Source organism: Tubulanus polymorphus, unplaced genomic scaffold (genome assembly GCF_964204645.1).
Source record: "Tubulanus polymorphus unplaced genomic scaffold, tnTubPoly1.2 scaffold_56, whole genome shotgun sequence".
In the NCBI taxonomy this organism is placed as follows: domain Eukaryota; kingdom Metazoa; phylum Nemertea; class Palaeonemertea; order Tubulaniformes; family Tubulanidae; genus Tubulanus; species Tubulanus polymorphus.
This window is the reverse complement of record NW_027437462.1, coordinates 27,620-55,371: the sequence shown is the minus strand read 5'-3', so window position 1 is coordinate 55,371 and position 27,752 is coordinate 27,620. Positions and strand designations below refer to the sequence as shown.

The 27,752-nt window shown below is 40.4% G+C and overlaps 4 protein-coding genes across 5 annotated transcripts; 2 read left to right on the top strand and 2 right to left on the bottom strand.

Moving 5' to 3' along the window:
- Positions 1 to 203: 203 nt before the first annotated feature.
- LOC141914607 (ras-related protein Rab-11B) lies at positions 204 to 4,968 on the bottom strand. Of its 2 annotated transcripts, none has more exons than XM_074805851.1 (6): positions 4,666 to 4,968; positions 3,043 to 3,154; positions 2,875 to 2,958; positions 2,603 to 2,796; positions 2,447 to 2,527; positions 204 to 954 (listed from the first exon to the last, which is right to left on the bottom strand). In XM_074805851.1, exons 1-6 carry the CDS (start codon positions 4,703 to 4,705, stop codon positions 821 to 823), a joined length of 645 nt encoding a protein of 214 aa, XP_074661952.1. In that variant the 5' UTR covers positions 4,706 to 4,968; the 3' UTR covers positions 204 to 820. The 2 variants fall into 2 exon arrangements, with proteins under 2 accessions (XP_074661952.1, XP_074661951.1); XM_074805850.1 differs by lacking the exon at positions 204 to 954 and adding an exon at positions 1,127 to 1,760 and having other exon boundaries at positions 4,666 to 4,967.
- A 336-nt stretch (positions 4,969 to 5,304) lies between these two features.
- LOC141914624 (uncharacterized) lies at positions 5,305 to 18,991 on the top strand. Its single transcript, XM_074805874.1, has 25 exons — positions 5,305 to 5,356; positions 5,527 to 5,890; positions 6,014 to 6,076; positions 6,854 to 6,880; positions 7,073 to 7,254; positions 7,595 to 7,694; positions 7,768 to 7,924; positions 7,997 to 8,195; positions 8,281 to 8,539; positions 8,613 to 8,766; positions 11,206 to 11,303; positions 11,693 to 11,867; positions 11,952 to 12,105; positions 13,381 to 13,409; positions 14,044 to 14,222; positions 15,758 to 15,853; positions 15,943 to 16,027; positions 16,176 to 16,283; positions 16,360 to 16,612; positions 16,843 to 16,954; positions 17,039 to 17,125; positions 17,208 to 17,350; positions 17,427 to 17,553; positions 17,639 to 17,734; positions 17,811 to 18,991. Exons 2-25 carry the CDS (start codon positions 5,570 to 5,572, stop codon positions 17,874 to 17,876), a joined length of 3,270 nt encoding a protein of 1,089 aa, XP_074661975.1. The 5' UTR covers positions 5,305 to 5,356; positions 5,527 to 5,569; the 3' UTR covers positions 17,877 to 18,991.
- A 601-nt stretch (positions 18,992 to 19,592) lies between these two features.
- Positions 19,593 to 26,312, top strand: LOC141914609 (leucine-rich repeat-containing protein 71-like). Its single transcript, XM_074805853.1, has 16 exons — positions 19,593 to 19,653; positions 19,796 to 19,893; positions 20,006 to 20,218; positions 20,820 to 20,945; positions 21,103 to 21,178; positions 21,316 to 21,390; positions 21,900 to 21,968; positions 22,053 to 22,212; positions 22,288 to 22,470; positions 22,550 to 22,715; positions 23,046 to 23,075; positions 23,324 to 23,356; positions 23,801 to 23,895; positions 23,971 to 24,082; positions 24,154 to 24,263; positions 26,036 to 26,312. Exons 2-16 carry the CDS (start codon positions 19,815 to 19,817, stop codon positions 26,165 to 26,167), a joined length of 1,659 nt encoding a protein of 552 aa, XP_074661954.1. The 5' UTR covers positions 19,593 to 19,653; positions 19,796 to 19,814; the 3' UTR covers positions 26,168 to 26,312.
- A 137-nt stretch (positions 26,313 to 26,449) lies between these two features.
- On the bottom strand, positions 26,450 to 27,516 carry LOC141914620 (uncharacterized). Its single transcript, XM_074805870.1, has 3 exons — positions 27,324 to 27,516; positions 27,159 to 27,248; positions 26,450 to 27,077 (listed from the first exon to the last, which is right to left on the bottom strand). The coding sequence occupies exons 1-3, from the start codon at positions 27,400 to 27,402 to the stop codon at positions 26,458 to 26,460; spliced, it is 789 nt and encodes a 262-aa protein (XP_074661971.1). The 5' UTR covers positions 27,403 to 27,516; the 3' UTR covers positions 26,450 to 26,457.
- Positions 27,517 to 27,752: the final 236 nt, after the last annotated feature.

The following is a 27,752-nucleotide window of genomic DNA, read 5'->3' as shown; positions in this document are numbered from 1 at the left end:
CTTTCTTTTCACAATTTTGTCACGGCATTAGTGAAGTGATACAAAATATTGATCAAATAATCAGAAGCCAAACAAACATTATTTCATACTAGGCTTTTACGTGGCATTCATCCTCACACGGCCCCTGTAGTTGTCCCTCCTTAGCGATGTCGCCACCAGCAACAGCAGATTTAAATACAATGAACAAAACCGTTTATATTTGATATAGTTTATATTTCAGCATACATACATTCACAATATACACAGACTTACACTAAATTATAGAGAGGAGCGGGACGCGGGGAGCCCGGAGGTCAATAGGGGGCGCCACCGTCCGTACTAATCAATTCAATAAGCCACACTGTAAGAAGTACATATTAACAGTTGAGGGTCGTATAGCAGCCATCTTAGATTCATCATTATCCATTCTTTATAAAACTCTTCATCCAATTCTTACTCGCCACTAATACATACTTATATACATCCCCAATAGTAACATGAATCAATAATAAACCAATTAAAAATAAACAAGACAAAAATTCCATGATGAAAAATGTGCAGGAAAATTATACAAAGATTATCATTAATTCTAGCGAAAATGAGAATTAGCGAAATAATTAATTCTGGATAAGTTTTCATAATTACAGGGTTAAAAGTGTTTGTGCAATAATTCGGCAAGCATTGTTACACAGTAAATAAGCCATTTCTATGGCAACCGTATAATGATTCTAGATTAATACACATTATTGTAGAATTGATCCAATAATTGTAATCATGGTAACGCGCGGTAGTTAATTATTTTGTTGAATGTTTAAAGTTGTTGCCACGACGACGATATCCATCAGGTAGAACAGCATTGTTTTTTGCGATCACCGGCGCCATCTGTGAGCGGTATTACGGGTTGACTGTTCGAACTAGGAGATTCGTTATCCGAACTATCCCGGATTTGTTTCTGACTTACAATACGGTAAATTTCTGCAACGAAACAAAAATACAACAATAACTCTTCCAATATCTAATTATAAACGTTACCACAAGATGGAGCTAGTAGTGTATTCATTCGTTGCAGAAATAACCCGATAGTAGATAGTGCTGCCATCTTGCAGCAACAATAAGAACCGATATATACTGGATGAAAGTCGAAATATTTGGTAATAAATTTACAATATTTTTATTGACAGAAGCAAAAAATGAATGAATGTTTTTTTAGTGTTTTATATCTTACAATTCTTCTCTATAATTAATAATAATAATCAATTTTCATATAATTTATATTTATTTTAAAGATAACACGGTGCGCCAGTTACACGTGGCGCCATCTTTATGTCAATAAATGAAAACTACAGATGACGACACTATATCAGTTGAGAGAGGGGTGTGTAATTGGAATGTCACATTCTCCTGTAAAATACAAGTCAGTCGACCCCGGACGTTAACCCCTAATCAGCCACGCCGCGCTAAACGTCAATGTTTGATATGTATTTTAAGTACAGAAACACTACTGTACAGTCCGCCGTAACCATAGCAACAACAACAAACCGCTTCCACGTATTGTTATAGTTCATGCACACGTTTTATCATCAGTTGTCATCATTGTTGCCACGGTGAAAGAATCCAAATTGTTGTCGCCGTCGTCGTCATTGGTTACATATTACAACAGAATATTTTTTTACGTTCGTTCATATTTTCAGTCGGTTCGACGCGAATTGTTTGTACGTTTGAACTGATGTTCTCATCGTCTGCTGACGGCAACGGCTTCTGAGATACGATACGATAGATCTCTGTAACAGAATAACGATATAACCATAGCAACTAGTGAGCCACATAGCAACCGGTGAGCGACGAGCGAACACACGACAAACACCATAGCAACAGAAAACAGGTAGGAATAGAAAATAATAAAACATGCTATTTATATTTATTGATAGAGGGAGGAAAAGTCGGTGTAAAAAGGTACCACTAAAAGTGCAAACTCTGATAACTAACGCCATCTACATTTACACGATACAACTAACAACTACACGTGATTGTAACTCCATCTATTGAGTGATTCATGAAGTATTTTTATACAATTTACGAACCGGAACTGGCGGCGCCACCTATAGGTGTTTAATCTATACAGAACAGCACGTATTTTTACGGTCGATATTTTCAGTTGGTTCAACACGTATCGATTGAACATTGTGTCCCGCTATCTCATCTTCATGTGGCGCCTCCTGGATTTGTTTTTGTGAAACGATACGGTAGATTTCTGCGGACAGAACGACCATGTTTGTTAGTAACGACCCCTATTGTCAGCGTTTAGTATCGATACAGTGGTACCTTTTTAATCGATTCTTAATAAATAGTATTTAAATTTTACGTGCTAATTTAGACCATGCGAAAATGGTAGGGGAAGCAGGCGAAGCATTCTGGGTAAACCGTGCTTCCACGAGTTGCTAATAGATGGCGTTAAACTTCGTCTTACCTGTTAGAATATTTTGAAAAGCAGTTTCAACATTCGTCGAATCTAAAGCTGAAGTTTCTATAAACGAAAGATTGTTCTTTTCTGAAAAACAAAACATTGTGGATTAGTTATCGTCGTTGCCAGTAGGTGTCAGCAGAAGTTGCCGTAGTAACGAACCTGCGAATGCTTTTGCCTCTTCAGTCGGCACCGCTCTCAAATGACGTAAATCACATTTATTACCAACTAACATAATAACTATATTATTATCAGCGTGGTCCCTCAATTCCTTTAACCAACGTTCCACGTTTTCATACGTCAAATGTTTCGCGATATCGTAAACTAATAAAGCACCGACAGCCCCTCGATAATACCTGTAAATATAAACAATAGGTGGCGATACCGGCCGACGATAGAATATAGAGGGCTGTGATGAAGATGATGATACTTACGCGCTAGTAATAGCTCGATATCGTTCCTGACCAGCAGTGTCCCAAATCTGTGCTTTAATCGTTTTACCATCAACTTGTATACTCCTATAATACATACAATATATAGTTAGTATTCAAACCAATAGGTGGCGGGCACAGATAGACAGACAGGGGTCGTGTGTACTTTACCTGGTAGCGAATTCCACACCTATCGTACTTTTACTTTCTAGATTAAATTCATTTCTCGTGAATCGACTGAGTAAATTACTTTTACCGACTCCAGAATCTCCAATTAACACAACTATATAAATAAACAAACAAACGGGGTAAATATTCAACTACAATCAACACTCGCTCCGTCACTCCGCTACTCGCAACAATACCTTTCCATATCATATCATAATCATCATCACCATAGTTACGCGGAGACGATACAAACATTGTTATATTCTATCAATAGATGGCGTTATACACACGGTTTACTGCGTAACCCTAATAACTCTCAAACCCATTAACAATAAATTCCCTTGACACCAAGCGGAAATTAAAAATACTCGGAAATAATTGCTTTTTTAACACAGATCAATTGAACATCTGTGTTCAATTGATACAATACAGTTTACCCTGCTGCACCCTCTCCCCCCCCCCCCTTATAGACACGACTAACCTTTATAAATAAAATCAAAATAATCAAAACATGTCTCATCACTGACGCTACGTTTTTTTGTGATATCCCGTGGAATATCTGTCCAAGGTTTAGTGTTAACTCGAGGTTGTTCGTTGTAAAAGCTTAAACTAAGACTATCACAATCGTAATCCTCACTAGCAGTTTCTAGATCCTCCTCGCTAAAATCATCAATAGTTTCGAGATCCTCAACACTAGTAGTTTGCTCAATATTGTCGACGCTTGTTTCACTAAAATCACTGAATTGATCTTCAATGTTTTGACTGTAAACAGTAACTTCTACATTTTCAACATCAGACATTTTTATAAGTGAATATTTCTACTACATGACTACGACATACTTCAGTATAGTGACTCCACTAGACATAGGTCTAACTGTCCTAGTCACGGTCCGCAGAGATCCTAATTAACATTACACATACTTTATCCTGGTCACGGTCCACGTATGTTCCGCAGTAAGCACACAAACAGTCAACAAGTCAATGATTCATTCAATAATTCTTAATTTGGAATTAATACAATTTAAAATCAAACCTTTAGTAAATTCAGAACCATACAAACCTAGACGTCTGAACTCCCACCCCTAACCCCAGGGGTAAATTAATACCTACCAAAATGTTGAGAGTTGAAATTTTAGCGGAAGGAGTAAAATAAACCTGCGTGTATAACGACCTATCTCTTACTACACCGGGGTTAAACATGTGTTACTAACAGATTAAAACTGATGTGAATTTAATCAGAGGGATGCCATGAACGGGGCTTTCTGGGGCGGGCGGGACCTATCAATGAGAGGATTAGAAATAAACTTGTGAGCTGATTATAACTATCAAAGCCGATAGAAATTTTAACCATTGTTTGTCAGATAAGTGAACGAGGTGCTGCGAATAAATAACTGATCGAAATCACTCATTATTAATTCTCAGAGGCGAATTAAATTCGTAAATAGTTTAGGCCAGTAGCAACAACGACGAGTAGTTTGTACGTCGTAGCAACGACGGAGGAGGAGGGTTCGATTCGAGGTGGGTGGGTCCTTCACAATCTATTACTCATCACTGATCAGTACGAAAATAAACCCACACAAAATATACAATTTGAAACATGATTTAAAGTGATTTTAAACATTTTACCTTTAAATAAATAATCATATTCGTCGTCTTTGGTGCCCATTTTGACGTTTTGTTTATTTGACAGCTAACCCGGAAGTGTTTAGATTTCCGGTGATAAACTGAGATCGAGGACGGAAACGGTAGAAATTTTAATAAATTTTGAACTCGTGAAATATTTTCGGTTATATTTCGATGCTGATTCGATGTATGATGGCTTCGATTAACACCGATACTGTTTATTTTTTGCGAAATTCTAATCCACGGAAATCCAATATGGCGGATCTACGCCCTCCGATCTGCGCATGCGTCGATTCAAGTTAGGGTTACGGAGAATTAGGGTTAGGGTTATTGCCGATAGATGGCAGCACTGATATTAGGGTTAGGGTTATTGTCGATAGATGGCAGCACCTGTAGGGTTAGATGCAAGGAAACAAAACCCGGTGAGTGGTTAAATCCTAAGCACCAGAGATAAATCGTAAATTAACTTTATTGGTAAATTTTCACATACTAATTCATAATAAATGTTTTTTCTACCTTTTGAAAAAGGGATACCTTATAATGAAATCGATCGATGGAAACAAAATTTCAATAAAATTTATCAAAATACGTCCTAGATATTGACGTGGTTGCCATGACTACGTCATTTATATAAATATTTTGATAACATGGCGACTTGTGATATCAGTTTTTGAGGCTTAAACTTCAAAACGAGGTATTAAATTTGATTGTTATCCATTCACCAGAAACTCTAATTGTGGCCTTAAGTTTATTCCGAGGTTGAACTGGATTTAAAAGTGGCCTACGCCTACACGGTCTCATCTCAATTCTGCTATCTTAGAGAGAGAGAGAGAGAGAGGTTTACAACAACACTTTTACATACAGCACCAGCCAGCAACTGCAGGGGACAGAGGCCAGGGTCAGCATCATGGGTTGTGGTGTAAGCACTTCAGCAGGATCACCAGTATCTGTTAGAGCTCAAGGACACGTGGGACATAAACAATATCCACAACAACAGCATTATCAACATCAGCATCACCAGCAGCAGCAGCAGCAGCAATTTTATCATCAGCAACAACAGCAGGTGCCTCCTCATCAACAGCAGGTGCCTCCTCCTCATCATCAACAACAGGTGCCTCCTCCTCCTCAGCAGCAGCAGCAGTTTGATCGTCCGATAGCGAACGTTCCTCCTCAACAACAGAATAATTCAACATCACAACAACATAATATACCGACTACACCTGAGAAGGTAAGCACTCCGTATAACCCTAACCCTAACCCTCCCCCCTCTAAACACCCCCAACTCCCCCTCCAAACTTCCCCCAACACCCCTTGAATTCTTGTATGTGAATATATTTGTATGATATTTCAGCAGCCCCCTCTAGTGGCCAATGATGAATCAGATACTGGGGGTGCAGATCCAGAAGCTGTGCGGGTAAATATTGTAACATTCAAATTCTGTCTCTAACGCATTTAAATCTTTTTATCTTTATTTCCAAAATTTTACAGTCCCCGCTTAATAGATTAGTTGATACCGGGGTCGCTAATAGAGGGCAGCACTGCGATATTCCTCGAATTAGTATAACATCCGCTCACAGTTCACTATATCATACTCCAACTGGTGGTAGAGATACGAATCAAAGCGATGGAAACAGGGATGAAAATCTGAATCTATGTCGAATGTTTGTGAGGAATGCGTTACTACGGCAACATAAACCAATAGTCAGCCACGCCATGATCACCACGGCAACTGTTGATGAAGATATCGCCATCTATAGGAGATTACAAACAACCGGTGATTGTCAATTGTTACAAGACAATTCAACCAATCAGCATCGAGACACTGAAGAAGAATCCATTGACCAACTACCTGCCACCCCCCAACCTTCATATATACCTTCCACCCCTCGACCTTCATCTACCGCTTCAGATTATAAAGATATTCATGATTCCATGACGACCATCAACAATGAAAACTTGTTCAATACTCTAACAGTTAATCAACAATCATCGCCATGGCAGCAAGATCGATCATCGGTGATTATAGAATGTAGTAAATAAGAAAGTGTTGTCCTCACTTGCCACAGACTCCTCATCCTCACTTGCCACAGATTCCTCTGTTCTAACACCAATTGTATTTTTATGTTGCTTTTTGCTCGACGCAATTTAACTGAATTTTAACCGATTTTTGCGTTTGCTTAAAATTTTACAGAAACAAGAAGAAAAGACAGATATACAGGTATAATTCCACTCCCACTGATTCCACTACTGAATGATTCCACTCCCACTGATTCCACTACTGAATGATTCCACTCCCACTGATTCCACTCCTGAATGATTCCACTCCCACTGATTCCACTACTGAATGATTCCACTCAGAATCCTTTCAAATTGTATCTTAGAATTATCACTGATATCTTATCTGTTGCAGTATAAACCTGTGGATTTAAATATCGATACTTTAAAACGATATATCGAATTAGAGAAGAAATTATTGATGTACGAATCACAAAATATCGTTAGAAATTTGAAACTGAAACAAGATACGGCAAAAGATGTGGAACAGACATTAAAACAGTTAGAACAGCATCATCAACAATGTTTAACACAAACGTAAGTAAATCACTCGCATGCCAGTGTCTGATTCAGTTCGCTCGCGTGCCAGTGTCTGATTCAGTTCGCTCGCGTGTCAGTGTATGATTCAGTTCGCTCGCGTGCCAGTGTCTGATTCAGTTCGCTCGCGTGCCAGTGTCTGATTCAGTTCGCTCGCGTGCCAGTGTCTGATTCAGTTCGCTCGCGTGCCAGTGTCTGATTCAGTTCGCTCGCGTGCCAGTGTCTGATTCAGTTCGCTCGCGTGCCAGTGTCTGATTCAGTTCGCTCGCGTGCCAGTGTCTGATTCAGTTCGCTCGCGTGCCAGTGTCTGATTCAGTATAAGTAAATGTATGTGTTTTAGGGAGAAGGAAAGATCTGATGTAGAGAAGTTACAGAACCCTTCAGTCCGAGCTTATTTCCACACACAAGAATCATTTGATACTCAAATGTCTAAAGAACAGGTAAATATTCTCTCCATCGCCCTCGTTACTGTTGTCATCGGTTACTGTTGTCACGGGTTACTGTAATTTATAGGAGGAATATTTGGAAGCGTTGAATAAACAAGAAATTGCGGAAAAAGAATTACACGGAGTTCGAGAACAACATGAGAAACTTGTGAAAGAAGTCGAAAGTTTGAAATCAGAAGCTGAAAATTTGTATAAAATCTATCAGGAACAAGATGAACTTTTAGGTAAAGCAATTCCTAATTTCAGATCACATCCTCTCAAAATCAGTCTCCTCAGTTTCACCCTTTATTTTACAGCTGGAATATTTGATGGAAATTACGGAAGTCAATTAGAAAATAAACTCGAATCTGAATTAGATTTATTGTTAGACAAAAAGCAAAGAATCGCTATAGCGAAATATAAATGGACGAATGGGCGTGTCTTATTGGCTCACGCTGTCAATCAATTGGCGTTTGCCACTAAACGCTGGGCAGATGTACTTCAAACTCCTCAAACGTACGTAACAATACAACCAGCTGTCGTCGTGGTTACGATCACCCCTCGTTACGATCTCATATAGTATGTTCATTTCAATTTGTAGAAATCAACAATTGAGATACCAAGTTGCCACGGAAACTCGTAATAATTTGATGGCTGCGTCTCAGAATATAACAGCGGCTCAGAGATATTTGAATAATATTCCGTTCCCGTATTGTAAACCGGATGAGATAAAAACTTTAGAACGAGCGACGGAGAATATTTATATCGATTTACAGAATATCGATCGTCATAAACACGCCTGGCAATGTTATATCGTTACATATAAACGATGTGCTGCTTTAGTTCAATGGTTCGATTACGTAAGTTTACGTCGAGCTCAATCTCAATCGCTATAGCGATCAAACGGTTTACATTGTTGTCGTTTGGTTTCAGGTGATTCAAACTACGATCGATAAAGACATCGAAAGCGCGACTTTGAATTGTAAAACAAAAGAGAAAGAATTGAGAAATGAAAGATTGAGTTTGATTAAAGCAAAAATCGAAGAAGTTCAAGGAGAAGGAGCAGTAGATTTAAATCTTGGAGACGGTAAAAAAATATCTGAATTATCTCTCTATTAATCCATCCAAGCCTCACTGATTATCTCTCTATTTATCCATCCAGCCTCACTGATTATCTCTCTATTTATCCATCCAAGCCTCACTGATTATCTCTCTATTTATCCATCCAGCCTCACTGATTATCTCTCTATTTATCCATCCAGCAGCACTGATTATCTCTCTATTTATCCATCCAGCCTCACTGATTATCTCTCTATCTATCCATCCAAGCCTCACTGATTATCTCTCTATTTATCCATCCAGCAGCACTGATTATCTCTCTATTTATCCATCCAGCCTCACTGATTATCTCTCTATTTATCCATCCAGCCTCACTGATTATCTCTCTATTTATCCATCCAGCAGCACTGATTATCTCTCTATTTATCCATCCAAGCCTCACTGATTATCTCTCTATTTATCCGTCCAGCCTCACTGATTATCTCTCTATTTATCCATCCAGCAGCACTGATTATCTCTCTATTTATCCATCCAAGCCTCACTGATTATCTCTCTATTTATCCGTCCAGCCTCACTGATTATCTCTCTATTTATCCATCCAGCAGCACTGATTATCTCTCTATTTATCCATCCAAGCCTCACTGATTATCTCTCTATTTATCCATCCAGCCTCACTGATTATCTCTCTATTTATCCATCCAGCCTCACTGATTATCTCTCTATTTATCCATCCAGCAGCACTGATTATCTCTCTATTTATCCATCCAGCCTCACTGATTATCTCTCTATTTATCCATCCAGCAGCACTGATTATCTCTCTATTTATCCATCCAGCCTCACTGATTATCTCTCTATCTATCCATCCAAGCCTCACTGATTATCTCTCTATTTATCCATCCAGCCTCACTGATTATCTCTCTATTTATCCATCCAGCAGCACTGATTATCTCTCTATTTATCCATCCAGCCTCACTGATTATCTCTCTATCTATCCATCCAAGCCTCACTGATTATCTCTCTATTTATCCATCCAAGCCTCACTGATTATCTCTCTATTTATCCATCCAAGCCTCACTGATTATCTCTCTATTTATCCATCCAGCCTCACTGATTATCTCTCTATTTATCCATCCAGCCTCACTGATTATCTCTCTATTTATCCATCCAAGCCTCACTGATTATCTCTCTATTTATCCATCCAAGCCTCACTGATTATCTCTCTATTTATCCATCCAAGCCTCACTGATTATCTCTCTATTTATCCATCCAGCCTCACTGATTATCTCTCTATTTATCCATCCAGCCTCACTGATTATCTCTCTATTTATCCATCCAGTCACAGTGATTATCTCTCTATTTATCCATCCAGCCTCACTGATTATCTCTCTATTTATCCATCCAGCCTCACTGATTATCTCTCTATTTATCCATCCAGCAGCACTGATTATCTCTCTATTTATCCATCCAGCAGCACTGATTATCTCTCTATTTATCCATCCAAGCCTCACTGATTATCTCTCTATTTATCCATCCAGCCTCACTGATTATCTCTCTATTTATCCATCCAGCCTCACTGATTATCTCTCTATTTATCTGTCCAGCCTCAGTGATTATCTCTCTATTTATCTGTCCAGCCTCAGTGATTATCTCTCTATTTATCCATCCAGCAGCACTGATTATCTCTCTATTTATCTGTCCAGCCTCACTGATTATCTCTCTATTTATCCATCCAGTCTCACTGATTATCTCTCTATTTATCCGTCCAGCCTCACTGATTATCTCTCTATTTATCCATCCAGCCTCACTGATTATCTCTCTATCTATCCATCCAGCAGCACTGATTATCTCTCTATTTATCCATCCAAGCCTCACTGATTATCTCTCTATTTATCCATCCAGCCTCACTGATTATCTCTCTATTTATCCATCCAAGCCTCACTGATTATCTCTCTATTTATCCATCCAGCCTCACTGATTATCTCTCTATTTATCCATCCAGCCTCACTGATTATCTCTCTATTTATCTGTCCAGCCTCAGTGATTATCTCTCTATTTATCCATCCAGCCTCACTGATTATCTCTCTATTTATCCATCCAAGCCTCACTGATTATCTCTCTATTTATCCATCCAGCCTCACTGATTATCTCTCTATTTATCTGTCCAGTCTCAGTGATTATCTCTCTATTTATCCGTCCAGCCTCACTGATTATCTCTCTATTTATCCATCCAGCCTCACTGATTATCTCTCTATTTATCTGTCCAGCCTCAGTGATTATCTCTCTATTTATCCATCCAGCCTCACTGATTATCTCTCTATTTATCCATCCAGTCTCACTGATTATCTCTCTATTTATCCATCCAGCCTCACTGATTATCTCTATTTATCCGTCCAGCCTCACTGATTATCTCTCTATTTATCCGTCCAGCCTCACTGATTATAATTGTAGTTGTTTTATTTATTTACAGATGAATTTACTGTATTGAAATCATCTGAAGATCAGTCACATGACGTTATGTTATTGTTTACTGCTGATGACGTTTCTCATGCTGGTGATTTACAATCGGTAAGTTTAGTTACTGTCACTATTGGTGACAGTATGTGACTTTTAGCTGTCTATCTGTGAAAGCTGTCGCTAACACGGTCTATCTGTGACAGTAGCTGTCACTAACACGGTCTATCTGTGACAGTAGCTGTCACTAACACGGTCTATCTGTGACAGTAGCTGTCACTAACACGGTCTATCTGTGACAGTAGCTGTCACTAACACGGTCTATCTGTGACAGTAGCTGTCACTTACACGGTCTATCTGTGACAGTAGCTGTCACTAACACTGTATATTTGTGACAGTAGCTGTCACTAACACTGTCTATTTGTGACAGTAGCTGTCACTAACACTGTCTATCTGTGACAGTAGCTGTCACTAACACTGTCTATCTGTTATGTATATTTTAGGGTGATGATGCAGCTCCAGATATTTCTAAAACTGATGAAACCGTTGATGAAGATGTTTCTGATTCTGCACCTGTTGCAGCAGATATTCCTGCAGGTGGCGCCGCTATTGATCAGACTCCATCTCCGCTGCCTCTTTCTGAATTAGCTCCTGCTCCGACGCAAGAAGATTTATTCGGTAAAAATCTTTATTCAAAAACTTGTGTGACTACATTCGATATTTTGATATTTTGATCTGAAATATGATAATTGATATTAACAGGTGATATATCAGCTCTTCAAGCTCAACACGAACAACAAATGGAAGATTTCCAACGAGCTCAAGAAATGAATAAGTTAAGAATGGATCAGGGACTTCAGGAAAAACTGAGAGCTCGACGCAGCCGCAAGAAGAGAGAACAATCGAGTTCTGATCAGTGATCAATGCTCAGCCCGCCCCCCCTAACTCCCTCTTTCCCCCCTCCTCACTCCCCTCGCTCCCTTATATCCCTTCCCACATAATACTCCCTATATTGTCAATGCAGGGTTATTTATATCACACTATCTTTGCCTGAAAGTTGTTGTAATTGATACAGTTTTATTATTGTAGCTCAACTCAACTTTTTTAGGGTTATTTGTTGTTACTGTTGTTGTTAGGATGACGTTTTATAATATATTTTGTAAAAATTGTTGAAATTATAATTATTTTGTGCAATTGTATAAAAGAACAAGATTATTTTATTATGTTTACAATGATGAGAGTTAAAACGCACTTGCCAGTAGGTGCTGCCATCTGCAGTTATCGATCGAAACTACTCGGTATTTTCTGTAAGTTATATTTATAGATTGATTTATATTCTCCGACGATCGCGCCTTATTTCCGTCCACTTTTAGATCATAAATAAATCGTTTTTCACCCAATATTTTTGTTCTTTGATTGTTTTTTGTTTAATTCGTCTAAAAATTAACTAATTTAATTGATCGGCTATGAGGATTAGCGCATGCGCGATGAATAATAGCCGTAGTAATGGCGTGAAGAGGGAGGAAGCGACGCTGCTGCTGCTGTTTTAAATTACCCGGGATTTTACGTTCAAATGCTCGCGAATTAACAGTTTCAGTAAGTAATGTTTACTGTTTAGTATCTGCAGTAAAAGATCGCGAATGTTTTGATAGCGATAAATCGGTTTAAACTGTAGAAAAAACGACTTGGAATTCGAGCCATAGTTTCATCGATTTTCTGCCTCTTCAAACCCTGCTGGTGCTGCTGCTGGTGCTGCTGCTGCTGCTGCTGCTGCTGCTGCCCTAACCTAAAGCTCTCCAGCCCTAGGGCTGCTCTATACACAGAGTCGAGCTATGTAATGGAATGAATCTAACCTAAAATTGGTGGATGAGAAAATGAAACCAACCACGAGATTCAATAGATTATAGGTAGTCAATTTCTGATTGATCTATCAAGTTTGATAATAATTCCTATAACAGGCTATACGGCTCTTTGGGGGGGGGGGGGGTGAATACTCAGATATAGATGATGCTCATCTAACTGTTAATTAGTGTCACTCACTAATTATTGACAGTTTGGTGGATGGTTTGGGTGGTTCAGTCTATCCACCCTCTACTCACACTGGTATCCAGCTGCTGCTGTTCAGTTAGTGACTAATCAGCTCTACTCAACATCTCAATCACTATTTACACTAATGATTATTGTCAAATAGTTATTGGATATATTTATGTGTTTCACAAGGTAAGACTTCTATATAAACTCTGTGTGTGATGATACAGGTTATCTAATGTTTGTACTAAAGGACAGTCAGGATTAGGGTAAAGTAATCAATTAGTAAAAGTTTTAAACATTTTAATTCATAAATTTATTTGGATTATATTTATTTAAGTAATGTTTATGAATTGAAACCAAACTGGATTTACACAAATTTATGAATGGGTCCCTAAATCATCTGTTTACAACTGTCAGTGTGTGACACACACTAACAATCAGTGACCTATCAGAGGCCTGGACCTAGGGTTAGGGTTAGTAAGCCAATGAGGACTGTCGTTACATCAGCCCAGCAGTAAGCACAGATCATTACAACCAATCGCAATCAATGGAACTTACACTAGATTATAGTCTGTTACAGGTGAAATGTTTTTACTTTAATTTTATTGATGTAAGTAAGAACCAGATCAGTACCCCCCTCCCCCCTCCCCTCCCTCCCCACCATTCTTCATCCTAACCTTTCTTCAGATTTAGGTAATCTGCCAATATTCAATTGAACTTCTATTGTTTGTTTAGACACTGATAAGATGAACTTGATAAGTATTGATAAGATCAAACTGTAGGTTCAATGACAAGTTATAAACAGGTTTGAGATTTATTTCAGAACAATACAATACCAGGCGACAGGACGTGGTACTGTACTGCGATCGACCAACACCAACAATGAAGTTACGCAGTCGTCATGGTAACAGCACTGATAAACCGTTGAGAACGACTAAAAGGACGAATTTAGTGAAAGTTAAAAAACAGAACGCTGTTTTATTGTTAGAGAATAAAAAACAGGTTAGGATTAAATTTATATCGATTTCAGATTCCTTTTGTAGTCCCTTGAGTCTGACTGACCCTTCAGGTCAGACTCCCTTGAGTCTGACTGACCCTTCAGGTCAGACTCCCTTGAGTCTGACTGATCGTTCAGGTCAGACTCCCTTGAGTCAGACTGATCGTTCAGGTCGGACTCCCTTGAGTCTGACTGATCGTTCAGGTCGGACTCCCTTGAGTCTGACTGATCGTTCAGGTCAGACTCCCTTGAGTCTGTCTGACCCTTCAGGTCAGACTCCCTTGAGTCTGACTGATCGTTCAGGTCAGACTCTCTTGAGTCTGACTGATCCTTCAGGTCGGACTCCCTTGAGTCTGACTGATCGTTCAGGTCGGACTCCCTTGAGTCAGACTGATCCTTCAGGTCGGACTCCCTTGAGTCTGACTGATCGTTCAGGTCGGACTCTCTTGAGTCTGACTGATCCTTCAGGTCGGACTCCCTTGAGTCAGACTGATCCTTCAGGTCGGACTCCCTTGAGTCTGACTGATCGTTCAGGTCGGACTCTCTTGAGTCTGACTGACCCTTCAGGTCGGACTCCCTTGAGTCTGACTGATCGTTCAGGTCAGACTCCCTTGAGTCTGACTGATCGTTCAGGTCGGACTCCCTTGAGTCTGACTGATCGTTCAGGTCAGACTCTCTTGAGTCTGACTGATCGTTCAGGTCAGACTCCCTTGAGTCTGACTGATCGTTCAGGTCAGACTCCCTTGAGTCTGATTGACCCTTCAGGTCAGACTCCCTTGAGTCTGACTGATCGTTCAGGTCGGACTCCCTTGAGTCTGACTGATCGTTCAGGTCAGACTCTCTTGAGTCTGACTGATCCTTCAGGTCGGACTCCCTTGAGTCTGATTGATCCTTCAGGTCAGACTCCCTTGAGTCTGACTGATCGTTCAGGTCAGACTCTCTTGAGTCTGACTGATCGTTCAGGTCAGACTCCCTTGAGTCTGACTGATCGTTCAGGTCGGACTCCCTTGAGTCTGACTGATCGTTCAGGTCAGACTCCCTTGAGTCTGACTGATCGTTCAGGTCAGACTCCCTTGAGTCAGACTGACCCTTCAGGTCAGACTCCCTTGAGTCTGACTGATCGTTCAGGTCAGACTCTCTTGAGTCTGACTGATCCTTCAGGTCGGACTCCCTTGAGTCTGATTGATCCTTCAGGTCAGACTCCCTTGAGTCTGACTGATCCTTCAGGTCGGACTCCCTTGAGTCAGACTGACCCTTCAGGTCAGACTCCCTTGAGTCTGACTGATCGTTCAGGTCAGACTCCCTTGAGTCAGACTGACCCTTCAGGTCAGACTCCCTTGAGTCTGACTGATCCTTCAGGTCAGACTCCCTTGAGTCTGACTGATCCTTCAGGTCAGACTCCCTTGAGTCTGACTGACCCTTCAGGTCAGACTCCCTTGAGTCTGACTGATCCTTCAGGTCAGACTCCCTTGAGTCAGACTGATCAGTCATACGCTCACATTCTGTGGTGTTGTAATAAAAATGTGTGATTGTTTTGCAGGAGTCGTCGTCGTCGACAACCGCCGCTGCTGCTGCTGCTGGTTTATTTACAACAATCAAGAATTTAATTCCGTGGTCATCGACTGGGGTTAAACAGGTCCGTAACGCGCCCCCCTCCAACAATCTATTACGTCAACTATTATCAATCATTTCCGTGGTAATTATATATCTATATATTATTGATAGGTGAACAAACGACAGATAGAGGGCGCTGATCTCATAACATCGTCACCGCAGCCTAAAAAACAAAAAGCCAGATCTCGTAGTACAGGTAAGTGAATCCCCTGACAGCAGCTCCCCCTAGTGGTGAATGCATGGTGTATGAGTGTGAATGAATGTGTGTATGTTTACAGCAGTAGCGGTATCAGCGCCACCTATTAGCGAATGGAGATTGATAGCGGCAGTTTCATCTCTCATAGGTAAACAACGAACGACCACGACGAAACCACCGGCGACACCTGTACGCACTAAGGGAACTATTCTAGGTCAGCTGTTTTCACCGGTGTTTCAATACTTCGATAAAGATGGTGAGTTTTTTCAACACCAGGGGGTGAAACTCATTTGAAAATTGAATTGAACTGACTGCGATTGTTGTGTTACTAGGAGACGAGGAAGATGAAGATGAATTAGCGAAAGAGTTCAGCGATGACGATGATGAATCGTTGAATGATTCCGGTTCGAGTAGTGAATCATCGTGTAAAGAGAACGAGGCGCCACCTATTGATCAACCCGTTCCATTGTTGTTACCGTGCCCAGAAACTGAGGACGTTTACAACAATACAACTGGTAACTATGACAACGATGACGATTCGCAGCAAGAAACGGTTGAAAATGCGGAGTTTGAAACGTTTGATCCGTAAGTATTTCAGCATGTCATACAGCCGTACCTACTGCCGTACCTACAGCCTACTTGAACCTACAGCCTGACTCATACCTACAGCCTGACTCATACCTACAGCCTACTTAAACCTACTGCCTACTTGAACCTACAACCTACTTGAACCTACAACCTACTTGAACCTACAACCTACTTGAACCTACTGCCTACTTGAACAACCTCCTCATTTGTGTCCTTTTAAATTTCAGGTATTATTTTATAAAGCATCTTCCACCATTAACAGATGAAATGAGGGCACGAGCTCCAGCTTTACCTCTGAAAACTCGCAGTACTCCAGAATTCTCACTAGTTCTAGATTTGGTATGTATTGTGTTGTTTTATCCACGTGGAGCTACGTGGATCACGTGGAGCGACTGTTTGTTATATAATCATGTTTTATTATAGGATGAGACATTAGTTCACTGTAGTCTGAATAAAATGGATGAAGCTGCTTTTGTTTTTCCTGTTGTATTTCAAGATGTCACGTATCAGGTATTTATTTACACACCAGTAATCAATAAACCATAGCGTTCAATTATTGATTGATTATTGATTGACTATTGATTATTTATAGGTGTTTGTTCGAACGCGACCATTTTTTAAAGAATTTCTCAACCGAGTTTCTCAATTATTCGAAGTGATTCTATTTACTGCTTCGAAGAAAGTTTACGCCGATAAATTGATGAATCTTTTAGATCCGGATAAAAAATGGATCAAGTAAGATATTTCTAGATGCCTCACGATATATCCAATAACGCTATATCGATAATAATAATGATTTGATATTTTTTAGGCATCGTCTGTTTCGTGAACATTGCGTTTGTGTTAACGGTAATTATATCAAGGATCTGAAAATTCTCGGTCGAGATCTCGAAAAAACGATCATTGTTGATAATTCGCCGCAAGCATTCGGTTACCAGGTAACAACAAAACGATCGTAAGCTGCGATTGTCGTTTGTTTTTGAACTGATTCATGATTAATGATTGTTTGTTGTTTATTTGTAGTTATGGAATGGAATACCGATTGAAAGTTGGTTCACCGATAATAACGATAGTGAATTAATGAAAATGTTACCGTTTTTAGAAAGTTTAGTTTCCATGGTAAGAATTAATGCGAGATTAACGAGATTTTGTGATTATCAAATATCTTCTTATAAAATGAGATGAATTTTTTCAGAAAGAAGACGTTCGTCCTCATATCAAAAATCGATTCCATCTACATGAGCTACTACCGCCGGATTAACGACCACGACGACTATCATAGTTACTAATCCCGGATTAGAAAACCCTGACAACCGTTGTAGCGTTACAACAGGAATATAATACCAGCAATCATTGACGATTTTAATGTTTGTACAGTTTAATTATGGTTCGAGTAATATATCAAAGACGGCGCCACATGACTAGGAGTCGTCTTTATTAGACTGGTGTCCTGAAATTGTTGGACTGGTGTCCTCAACTCCTGAATTGTTACTATGTTGTACTGTATATATATATATAGTCTATAGATACAGAGTAATATTGTTGCTCGTTGCTATGGAGATTCTATAGTTTGTCTGTTGTTTCTAACGATGATCACTGAATTTTTAAATTCATATTTGTTTATATAAATGTTTTAAATGACGAAACATGTTTAGGGGGTCATTCATATATTACGTACGCATCAAGGGAGGGGGGAGGGGTCGGTGTTTAGGTTTTAGTTTTAGATTTGATTTTCGAATTTACAATTCTTTGTTTTTACGGTTTCGATTATTGTCTAACAATTAGATCAGTAACTACCGGTATCCGTGGAGATAATAGATTACTGTTTCGGGGACCACTGCGGGACCAGTTTTAATCGGGTGTGAATGAAGTTCCTGAATATGCCCCTAGATGGCGCTGTAAATATATGTATATATAATATATATCTATTTGAGGTATTTATTGCGAGATAATTTCGGGTTGTTTTGTGTTCATAATTAACCAATCAGAACACTTCAAACTTTTGATCAAAGAATTTGATGTTAAAAACGAATTATCTCTCAATTAACTCCTTAAGTGTTGAATATTAACCCTCTATTTAGTGTTTGAAACTTTTAGTGCAGTGAAACGTATATCGAGATTCTCAATATAAACTGAGATTCATGCGATATATTGACGACATTCTCAAAATGCATCGAGATTCTCTTTATTATTTCTATATATACTGAGAGTCTCTCGATATATTAAGATTCTTGATATATACTGAATCTCGAGATATATTGAGATTCTTGTTATATATCGAGATTCTCTAAACATATTGATATTCTCGGGATATTATTGAGTCGAGTCGATTTACTATTAAAACACTTGTATGTAATGATATAGAACTATACGAAATAAAAGTTTATTATATTCAAAATGTCAATATTTCGTGATTTCTTAGTTTTATTGATCGTGTAAATATAACTTTCAAATAGAGAGAGCGCGTGTTGTTGAGTTAAAACTTCTATTATAGTTATTGGAAGGAAGTCAGAGGAGAGACCTGTCTGTGCAGGAGTTTATAATGGCGGAATCAACTCAGAAAAAATTATCATCTGTTACTAATCCAAAACAATTCGCCAGGTGAGTAGTAAACCCGAGCCTGTGGTTTATTCAATAAATATGGGATTCGAACTCGATACATCAGAGATGGTCGCCTTAGTTACGATGAGACCGAATTACAGAAGCGCATTGATACGTTTTTAATTAAAATGTATGTCTATGATTGATTAGATACGTGATAAATTGTCTTAATCGATATTTATTTATAGTTGAATTAGGAACTCGATTTATTTGATACAGTTTGAATTTTACACGTACTTTATTATGATCTATTTGTAGCCGTGCATGAATATTAGGCGATGCACTCACTATTATTTCTTCGAATTTCTGCTCAAATGATTTTTGCTACTGATACGATTATAAATACATAATAGAATTAAGCGCGGATTAGAATAGATTAATGGGTCGGATTATAATGGATTAACAAGCCGGATTAGTGATTATTACGCGCTCGTTAGGTATGAGGAATAATGTTTTCATCCGATCAATTCCAATTCAATACATTTTATATTACCACCTCATCACCAACCTCTCTCCAAAATCTCTGCTGGTTTTAACCCAAACCCAGCGTCTGATTGTGATGTTATTATTTAATTACAGTTTTGTAAAAAGAGTGAAAATGGGGAAGAAATTTGAACGTGTTATGAGACAAACAGCTCAGAATTCAAATCCCGATGAAGAGGACAATAAAATAACAGGTTAATATTTCGCCCTCCCCATCCATTGATTTGTCATATGGAGCCACCCATCTATATGTCCTGGAGCCACCCATGCTGGTCTCGCTCACTGAGTTTGTGATATTGATTTCAGAGCCTCACGTGTGTAACGGAAATTTCATGAATGATTTCACTGAATTGTGTCGTCGGAACAGTCTGATAGTAATACCACCGGTTAGACCTCGTCCCAAGAGACCACCAACGCCATCTATTATACCAACTCATGATTCTAAAGATTCAAAAAAAGGCAAAGAAAAACAGACAATTCAAGAATTGGAACCGGAACCAGAATTAGATGAGAATGGAGGTAAGTAATAACTATCATGGTTTAAATCCTTCAATTTAATCATAGAATTTATTGCAAGATCTTAGAACTGTCAAAATATCTGAATCGGGGCCTGTTTACTATAACAGGCAGTATATAGTGACACCTGATCACTGAGCTCATACACACCACTGACCAAACAGTGACCAGCTACTAGCCAATCACAGCAACTCTAGCTGACCACTACTGTCACCAACCAGTTGAGCAATCAGAGGCCAGGACCTAGGGTTAGGGTTAGCCAATCACAGCAACCCTAGCAAATCTCTGGCCACCATGGAGACCTAGGGTTAGGGTTAGCCAATTACAGTAATTCTTACAGACCACTCACTAGCTGACCAATCAGAGGCCAGGATTTACAAATCTATAGCACACTATTTATATAGTAGCAGTACCTATAAATCTGACTAAATCCAATTAAAGTGTGTTGTAGTTTTTGCTCCAAATGCAACTTTACGAGTATCAAATAAAACTCATGAATTTAGCAAATCGTTTAATCATTGAATAAAAGTGAAAATGAAATCTATTTGTACAAATATAGAGTGAGTTTCTGCACCAAGTTCTAGTATTATTGTATTTATTTCAGAACCTCCAGAACCACCCCCGAAAACCTACACAGTTAAAGATAAATTTGATTATTTTAAACCATGTGTCCAAGTTGAGATGGATCATCATGATAAACATGACACAGTTACTGAGGTTTTCATTAGAGGTAATTTTTCCCTATGTTATGTAGTTTTTAACAATGTTGTCGATTGTTGTAACTATGTTATCGATTGTTGTAACTATGTTGTCGATTGTTGTAACTATGTTGTCGATTGTTGTAACTATGTTGTCGATTGTTGTAACTATGTCGTCGATTGTTGTAGGTTGGCTCGTTGATGAACCAATGATCAATGTTTTAAAACAATGTTTTATTACAATGGATCGTCTGCATTCATTACAGTAAGTTATATTCATACTCCCCCCTCATACTCCCCTCTCCCCTCTCCCCTCATACTCCCCTTTCCCCTCATACTCCCCTCTCCCCTCATACTCCCCTCATTCTGTTGTCTCGCTCATTGATTTCTATTTGTTTGTAGTTTTTGGAGAACTGGTTTCACTGCATCTACAGTATCTACTATAGCTGCGTTCCTACCACAGTGTGTTAATATCAGGTCAGTTGAACCCCCTCGACACCCACTCTCTACCCCTCAACACCTAATCTCTACCCCTCAACATCCACTCTCTACCCCTCGACACCCACTCTCTACCCCTCGACACCCACTCTCTACCCCTCGACACCCACTCTCTACCCCTCGACACCTACTCTCTACCCCTCAACATCCACTCTCTACCCCTCGACACCCACTCTCTACCCCTCGACACCCACTCTCTTCCCCTCGACACCCACTCTCTACCCCTCAACACCCACTCTCTACCCCTCGACACCCACTCTCTACCCCTCGACACCCATTCTCTACCCCTCAACACCCACTCTCTACCCCTCAACACCTACTCTCTACCCCTCGACATCCACTCTCTACCCCTCGACACCCACTGTCTACCCCTCGACACCCACTCTCTACCCCTCAACACCCACTCTCTACCCCTCAACACCCACTCTCTACCCCTCAACACCCACTCTCTATCTCTGCTTATATACATAATGCATGTTGTATTTCAGGTGTCTTGTATTAGAAGGTAATCCTGTAACAGAAGAGAATTATTGGGAGCTGATAGCAGCTGACAGTTCGTAAGTAGAACCTCCACCCAAACCCCCCCCCCCACTCGACAACCCCTCCGCAATATTCCTTAGTAAATGTGTTATTGTTGCTAGGTTGCAGAATTTATCTCTAAGACACAATGGTATAACGGATAAAGGAGCTCGAGGAATTGGTCAACAACTCGGTCATATCAACCATAGCAACAATAAAATCATCTCTTTAAACCTCAACAATAATCGAATATCTGATGAAGGCGCCATCTATATTTCAGATGTGAGTAACTGTAATTGTTGAATTTTGAGCAAGGGTTCGATAAAATGATAAATAATGAATGTAATTATTTTCAAGGGTTTAAGAGTAAATCGAACTCTATTGTGTTTATCGCTGTCTAACAATGAAATCAGTGACCGCGGAGCCGAAAAATTCGCTCAAGTTTTGTCTCGATTTATTTTAACTCACGAAGAAATCGTCGAAAGAAGAAAATTAATCGGTGAAAAAGGTTCTTCATTAATTGTTGATCATCAGAAATCGGTACGTCTCACTGCCACCGCGTGGCGCCACCCATCGTGTTTATACGGTATCAATATTGAATGAATGTCGATTGTTGTAGGCAACGGCTAGTCGTCGTGGCGATAGTAAAGATCGTCCCGGTAGCGTACGCAGCGGAACAGATAAATCTGAGAAAAAACGAGATAAATCTTCATCGAAAAAAAAGGACGATAAAAAAGATGAGAAAACGAAAGGGAAAAAAGAGGAAAAAAATGTCTCGAAGAAAGGTTAGTTATACTGCGTTCATAAATCAGTGTTAACTCACCCCCTCCTCCCCACTCCATACACACACACACCCCACTCCCTAAACATACTCAGTCACCCCCTCCCCCCTTTCACCCCCTTTTTGCATCTATGTTTATAGTTTCCATACAATCTCGCAGAATGTCTACATCTTCTGCCGGTAGGTGGCACCACTGTTCTCTGTTGTTGTCTGGTTACTGGTTGTGTATTTGTTGTATATAAAGAGGAGAGGTTTTATAATGTATCAGTACGGATTAAAAACAGGGTTTAAAAATTGTTCGGTTCATGACTGATGTTTCTATGTTTATCTGTAGTGTTTGTTTTGGCGGCTGTTACTAAATTCGGTACGTAGCGCCATCTATATTCCATCCCATGATTCAAACCCGCAGCAACCAATCATATCAGATTATACCCGTAGCAACTGATGCGGATTATCAGCTTAAACCCATAGCAACTGATTCAGATTATTAAATAAAACCGTAGCAAATGATCCGGATTAAACCTGACGCAACTGATCTGGATTATCGGTTTCAATCGCTTGGATTTTGTGATATGATTTGATAAGTTATGATTATAATCTCCATGGTAACAGGTTTATCGTCCAGTAGTGGCCGGGGTTCAGGAGGTAAGTGATGTAATACTCTTGGTAATACTCTCAGTAATACACTCTAGGTAATACTCTCAGTAATACTCTCGGTAATACTCTCAGTAATACTCTGTCCTGTTTTTGTGTCGTGTCGATATTTGTTATGTGGTGATGGTTATATAAACACCAGTGCTACCTACACTGTGTATTAGGCTTACTACAATAAATCCTCTCCTCTCATAGGCTGCTACTCTTCCTGCTAGGCTGCTATTGTTCCTGCTAGGCTGCTATTGTTCCTGCTTGTTGTTTCTTCTGTTATTTAAGTGTTTTTTTTTTTCAGTTATATTTCTTATGTTTGTACATCTATATTTCTATTGTTGCATCAGTTATCTTTATGTTAGTTCGTCAATTGTATATTAATGATGATTTTTATTGTGTTTCACTGTAAATGAATATAATAATTGTTGGTCATTATTTTCACAGCCTCAGTAACTGCTGACTCTAAAACTAAGGGTAAAGATAAAAAGGGAGGTAAAGATAAAAAAGCTGGTGGTGGCGCTGTCGTAGCTGAAATCGAGGTGACTACTATATCTTAGTAACCCGTCTAAACGATTGCTATAGAAACCGTATAACAATGTATTATTTATTTGTAGCAAATTGATGTTAGTGAGACGATAAATCCATTGTTGGAACCGGTAACAGTGGTTAATACGTCACATTTACAAATACCTGGTAACAGAGTACTCATCAGTCTTAATCTATCCCGTAAGTATTAATCATCTCAACCGATCTGGGTCCATTTCTGAATTATTGATTGATTGTTGTCTCTTCGTCAGGTAACAATATCGGTGAAACCGGTATGAAAGCGTTGCTATTGGCGATACAGGATCAGATATCATTGTTACTGAAAACATCAGGAACTGGTTTAATGAGACTTTCTCTCCATGTAAGTATCACAGTACCTCCAGCTCTTACCCTCCCTCCGTACTCCAGCTCTTACCCTCCCTCCGTACTCCAGCTCTACTCCTCCCTCCGAACTCCAGCTCTACTCCTCCATCCGTACTCCAGCTCTACTCCTCCATCCGAACTCCAGCTCTTCCCCTCCCTCCGAACTCCAGCTCTAACCCTCCCTCCGTACTCCAGCTCTAACCCTCCCTCCGAACTCCAGCTCTACTCCTCCATCCGAACTCCAGCTCTACTCCTCCCTCCGTACTCCAGCTCTAACCCTCCCTCCGTACTCCAGCTCTACTCCTCCCTCCGAACTCCAGCTCTTACCCTCCCTCCGAACTCCAGCTCTACTCCTCCCTCCGTACTCCAGCTCTACTCCTCCCTCCGAACTCCAGCTCTACTCCTCCCTCCGAACTCCAGCTCTACTCCTCCATCCGAACTCCAGCTCTACTCCCTCCGTACTCCAGCTCTAACCCTCCCTCCGTACTCCAGCTCTACTCCTCCCTCCGTACTCCAGCTCTAACCCTCCCTCCGTACTCCAGCTCTACTCCTCCCTTCGTACTCCAGCTCTACTCCCTCCGAACTCCAGCTCTACTCCTCCCTCCGAACTCCAGCTCTACTCCCTCCGAACTCCAGCTCTACTCCTCCCTCCGTACTCCAGCTCTTACCCTCCCTCCGAACTCCAGCTCTACTCCTCCCTCCGAACTCCAGCTCTACTCCCTCCGAACTCCAGCTCTACTCCTCCCTCCAAACTCCAGCTCTACTCCTCCCTCCGTACTCCAGCTCTACTCCCTCCAAACTCCAGCTCTACTCCTCCCTCCGAACTCCAGCTCTACTCCTCCCTCCGTACTCCAGCTCTACTCCCTCCAAACTCCAGCTCTACTCCTCCCTCCGAACTCCAGCTCTACTCCTCCCTCCGTACTCCAGCTCTACTCCCTCCGAACTCCAGCTCTACTCCTCCCTCCAAACTCCAGCTCTAACCCTCCCTCCGAACTCCAGCTCTATTCCTCCCTCCGAACTCCAGCTCTACTCCTCCCTCCGTACTCCAGCTCTACTCCTCCCTCCGAACTCCAGCTCTACTCCCTCCGAACTCCAGCTCTACTCCTCCCTCCGAACTCCAGCTCTAACCCTCCCTCCGTACTCCAGCTCTACTCCTCCCTTCGTACTCCAGCTCTACTCCCTCCGAACTCCAGCTCTACTCCTCCCTCCGAACTCCAGCTCTAACCCTCCCTCCGTACTCCAGCTCTACTCCTCCCTTCGTACTCCAGCTCTTACCCTCCCTCCAAACTCCAGCTCTACTCCCTCCGAACTCCAGCTCTACTCCTCCCTCCAGCTCTACCCTCCCTCCGTACTCCAGCTCTTACCCTCCCTCCGAACTCCAGCTCTACTCCTCCCTCCGTACTCCAGCTCTACTCCTCCCTCCAGCTCTACCCTCCCTCCGTACTCCAGCTCTTACCCTCCCTCCGAACTCCAGCTCTACTCCTCCCTCCGTACTCCAGCTCTAACCCTCCCTCCGAACTCCAGCTCTAACCCTCCCTCCCTCCGTACTCCAGCTCTAACCCTCCCTCCGTACTCCAGCTCTACTCCTCCCTCCGTACTCCAGCTCTAACCCTCCCTCCGAACTCCAGCTCTAACCCTCCCTCCGTACTCCAGCTCTAACCCTTCCTCCGTACTCCAGCTCTACTCCTCCCTCCGTACTCCAGCTCTACTCCTCCCTCCGTACTCCAGCTCCATTCCGTCCCATTCATAACAATTTATTTTAATTTTCAGAAGCAGAATAAATGTCATGTGAACAGTAGCTCCACCTATCAGGAACTGAATGAAATAATGATAGCTCGAGATCCATTTCATAAACCAGCGGTGAAAACACCAGACGGCGCTGATCCAGATCAGAGTATCTAATCCTTAAAGCGCCATCTATTATCAATCTCATTTATATAGACCTCGTGTGCCTTACTACTTACTACACTAGTGCCATCTATTGTTAATCCGTCCAATTATATTATTGTTAATAAAACTTTTGTAATTGATTTAGAAATAGAAAAAATTACTGTGATATTTTCAGAAATCGTTTGTTTTTGTTGAATGTTGGACCACAATAAAAATACCACGGTTAGAGTTGAATTATAGGGACAGGGGCTGAAAAATGATACAGGAAATAATAGATTATACAAAAATACCTGAATTTATTTTTACAGAAAACTGATCAATGGTACAATTACAACAATGAAAATTAAAGCTGTTATTAAATCTTTAATTAACTGACGTCGTTTAATCCCTGATTGATTTAAACATTTTAATACATGAAATAAAGGAATGAATAAGTGTAACAAATCGGGAATCATTAAACCCAAGTCACGGATTATCTGATGACGCCAACCTTTAGAATAGAATATATGTTGAATAAATTGATCAACGCAGCTGATTACGATATGTGTTAAACTGATCGTAATTATAATCAATAATTTATACCACGTGATTTCAATATTACAATCGCATAATTGAAAAACGATGAAACTTGAAACGAATTCAGAGACCGTGAAAAATAACTGATGGAACCATTGTTTATAGAAATCATCATTCAGATAATTAAAATAAACCCACCACGAAAAATAGTGCGAATAAAACGCGACTATGAATAACATTAAAAACTGCCAGCGTAGCCTCCTAGTGGTGAACAGATGAATTAATCGTTTAACCGCTTCGTAAAGAACGACCCCTGCGAGAAATGTTATCGACCAAATCTTCCATGTATTCCAGGTGGCGTTGAAGTATATATGTTTATATTTCGAGGGAAAATTCTCGTACGAACCTGAAAATAGATAGTTTACAGATCAGTAGTTATAGGTGGCAGCACCAGGACCCCAACGAATGATTCATGAGAAAACATTACCTTTAAATATAGTATCAAAACACGGGCACCGGCAAGTGAGGGTATCTACCAAATCGCGTTTATATGGCGTCCAAAAATACAGTATTGATCCTGAAATAAACAAAGAGTATTTAAATCTGAGCGCGATTAACATACATAGTGACATCTAGCGGTGTTTATACGTACCAATATGTATTCCAGGGATCAGTATAACTAATATATAACCTATAATCGCTCCAATATGACTCGTTATAAATTCATGCATATTGCACGACTACATGTGTGTGTGTGTCGTGTGTGCAGGCACAACCACTTACATATAGTAAATAGACCATTCATCGAGACGGAGGGTTCACATGGGCTTCTGGCAGGTGAGGTGGAGGCCTTACAAGGGGACTCCTGGCAGGTGCGGCACCCTGAAATCAGGTGTGAATGGGAGGGCTCCGAGCAGGTGTGAGCAACACCGTTGACGAATAATGAATATATTACTGAGACACAATATTTAATTGTAACAGCAGATTTTATTTTGCGTAATTCGGTTCAAATTTAGGATTTATTAAGTCGTATAGATACAGAATGAACCATGAATTCCCGGCGCGCTATAAAGTTGGAGAA

Coding starts and splice junctions, on each gene's coding strand:
- LOC141914607 (XM_074805850.1), bottom strand. CDS start 4,705: ATGGGCACCAAAGACGACGAATATGATTATTTATTTAAAG. Junction 2,797..2,874: donor TATCGAGCTATTACTAGCGC/GTAAGTATCATC, acceptor TTATATTTACAG/GTATTATCGAGGGGCTGTCG. Junction 2,528..2,602: donor AGAGGCAAAAGCATTCGCAG/GTTCGTTACTAC, acceptor TTTGTTTTTCAG/AAAAGAACAATCTTTCGTTT.
- LOC141914624 (XM_074805874.1), top strand. CDS start 5,570: ATGGGTTGTGGTGTAAGCACTTCAGCAGGATCACCAGTATCTGTTAGA. Junction 6,881..7,072: donor AAGAAAAGACAGATATACAG/GTATAATTCCAC, acceptor TATCTGTTGCAG/TATAAACCTGTGGATTTAAA. Junction 7,255..7,594: donor CAACAATGTTTAACACAAAC/GTAAGTAAATCA, acceptor TATGTGTTTTAG/GGAGAAGGAAAGATCTGATG.
- LOC141914609 (XM_074805853.1), top strand. CDS start 19,815: ATGGGGAAGAAATTTGAACGTGTTATGAGACAAACAGCTCAGAATTCA. Junction 22,213..22,287: donor GCGCCATCTATATTTCAGAT/GTGAGTAACTGT, acceptor ATTATTTTCAAG/GGTTTAAGAGTAAATCGAAC. Junction 23,896..23,970: donor CTGTCGTAGCTGAAATCGAG/GTGACTACTATA, acceptor ATTTATTTGTAG/CAAATTGATGTTAGTGAGAC.
- LOC141914620 (XM_074805870.1), bottom strand. CDS start 27,402: ATGCATGAATTTATAACGAGTCATATTGGAGCGATTATAGGTTATATA. Junction 27,249..27,323: donor GATCCCTGGAATACATATTG/GTACGTATAAAC, acceptor TGTTTATTTCAG/GATCAATACTGTATTTTTGG. Junction 27,078..27,158: donor TTTTGATACTATATTTAAAG/GTAATGTTTTCT, acceptor ATCTATTTTCAG/GTTCGTACGAGAATTTTCCC.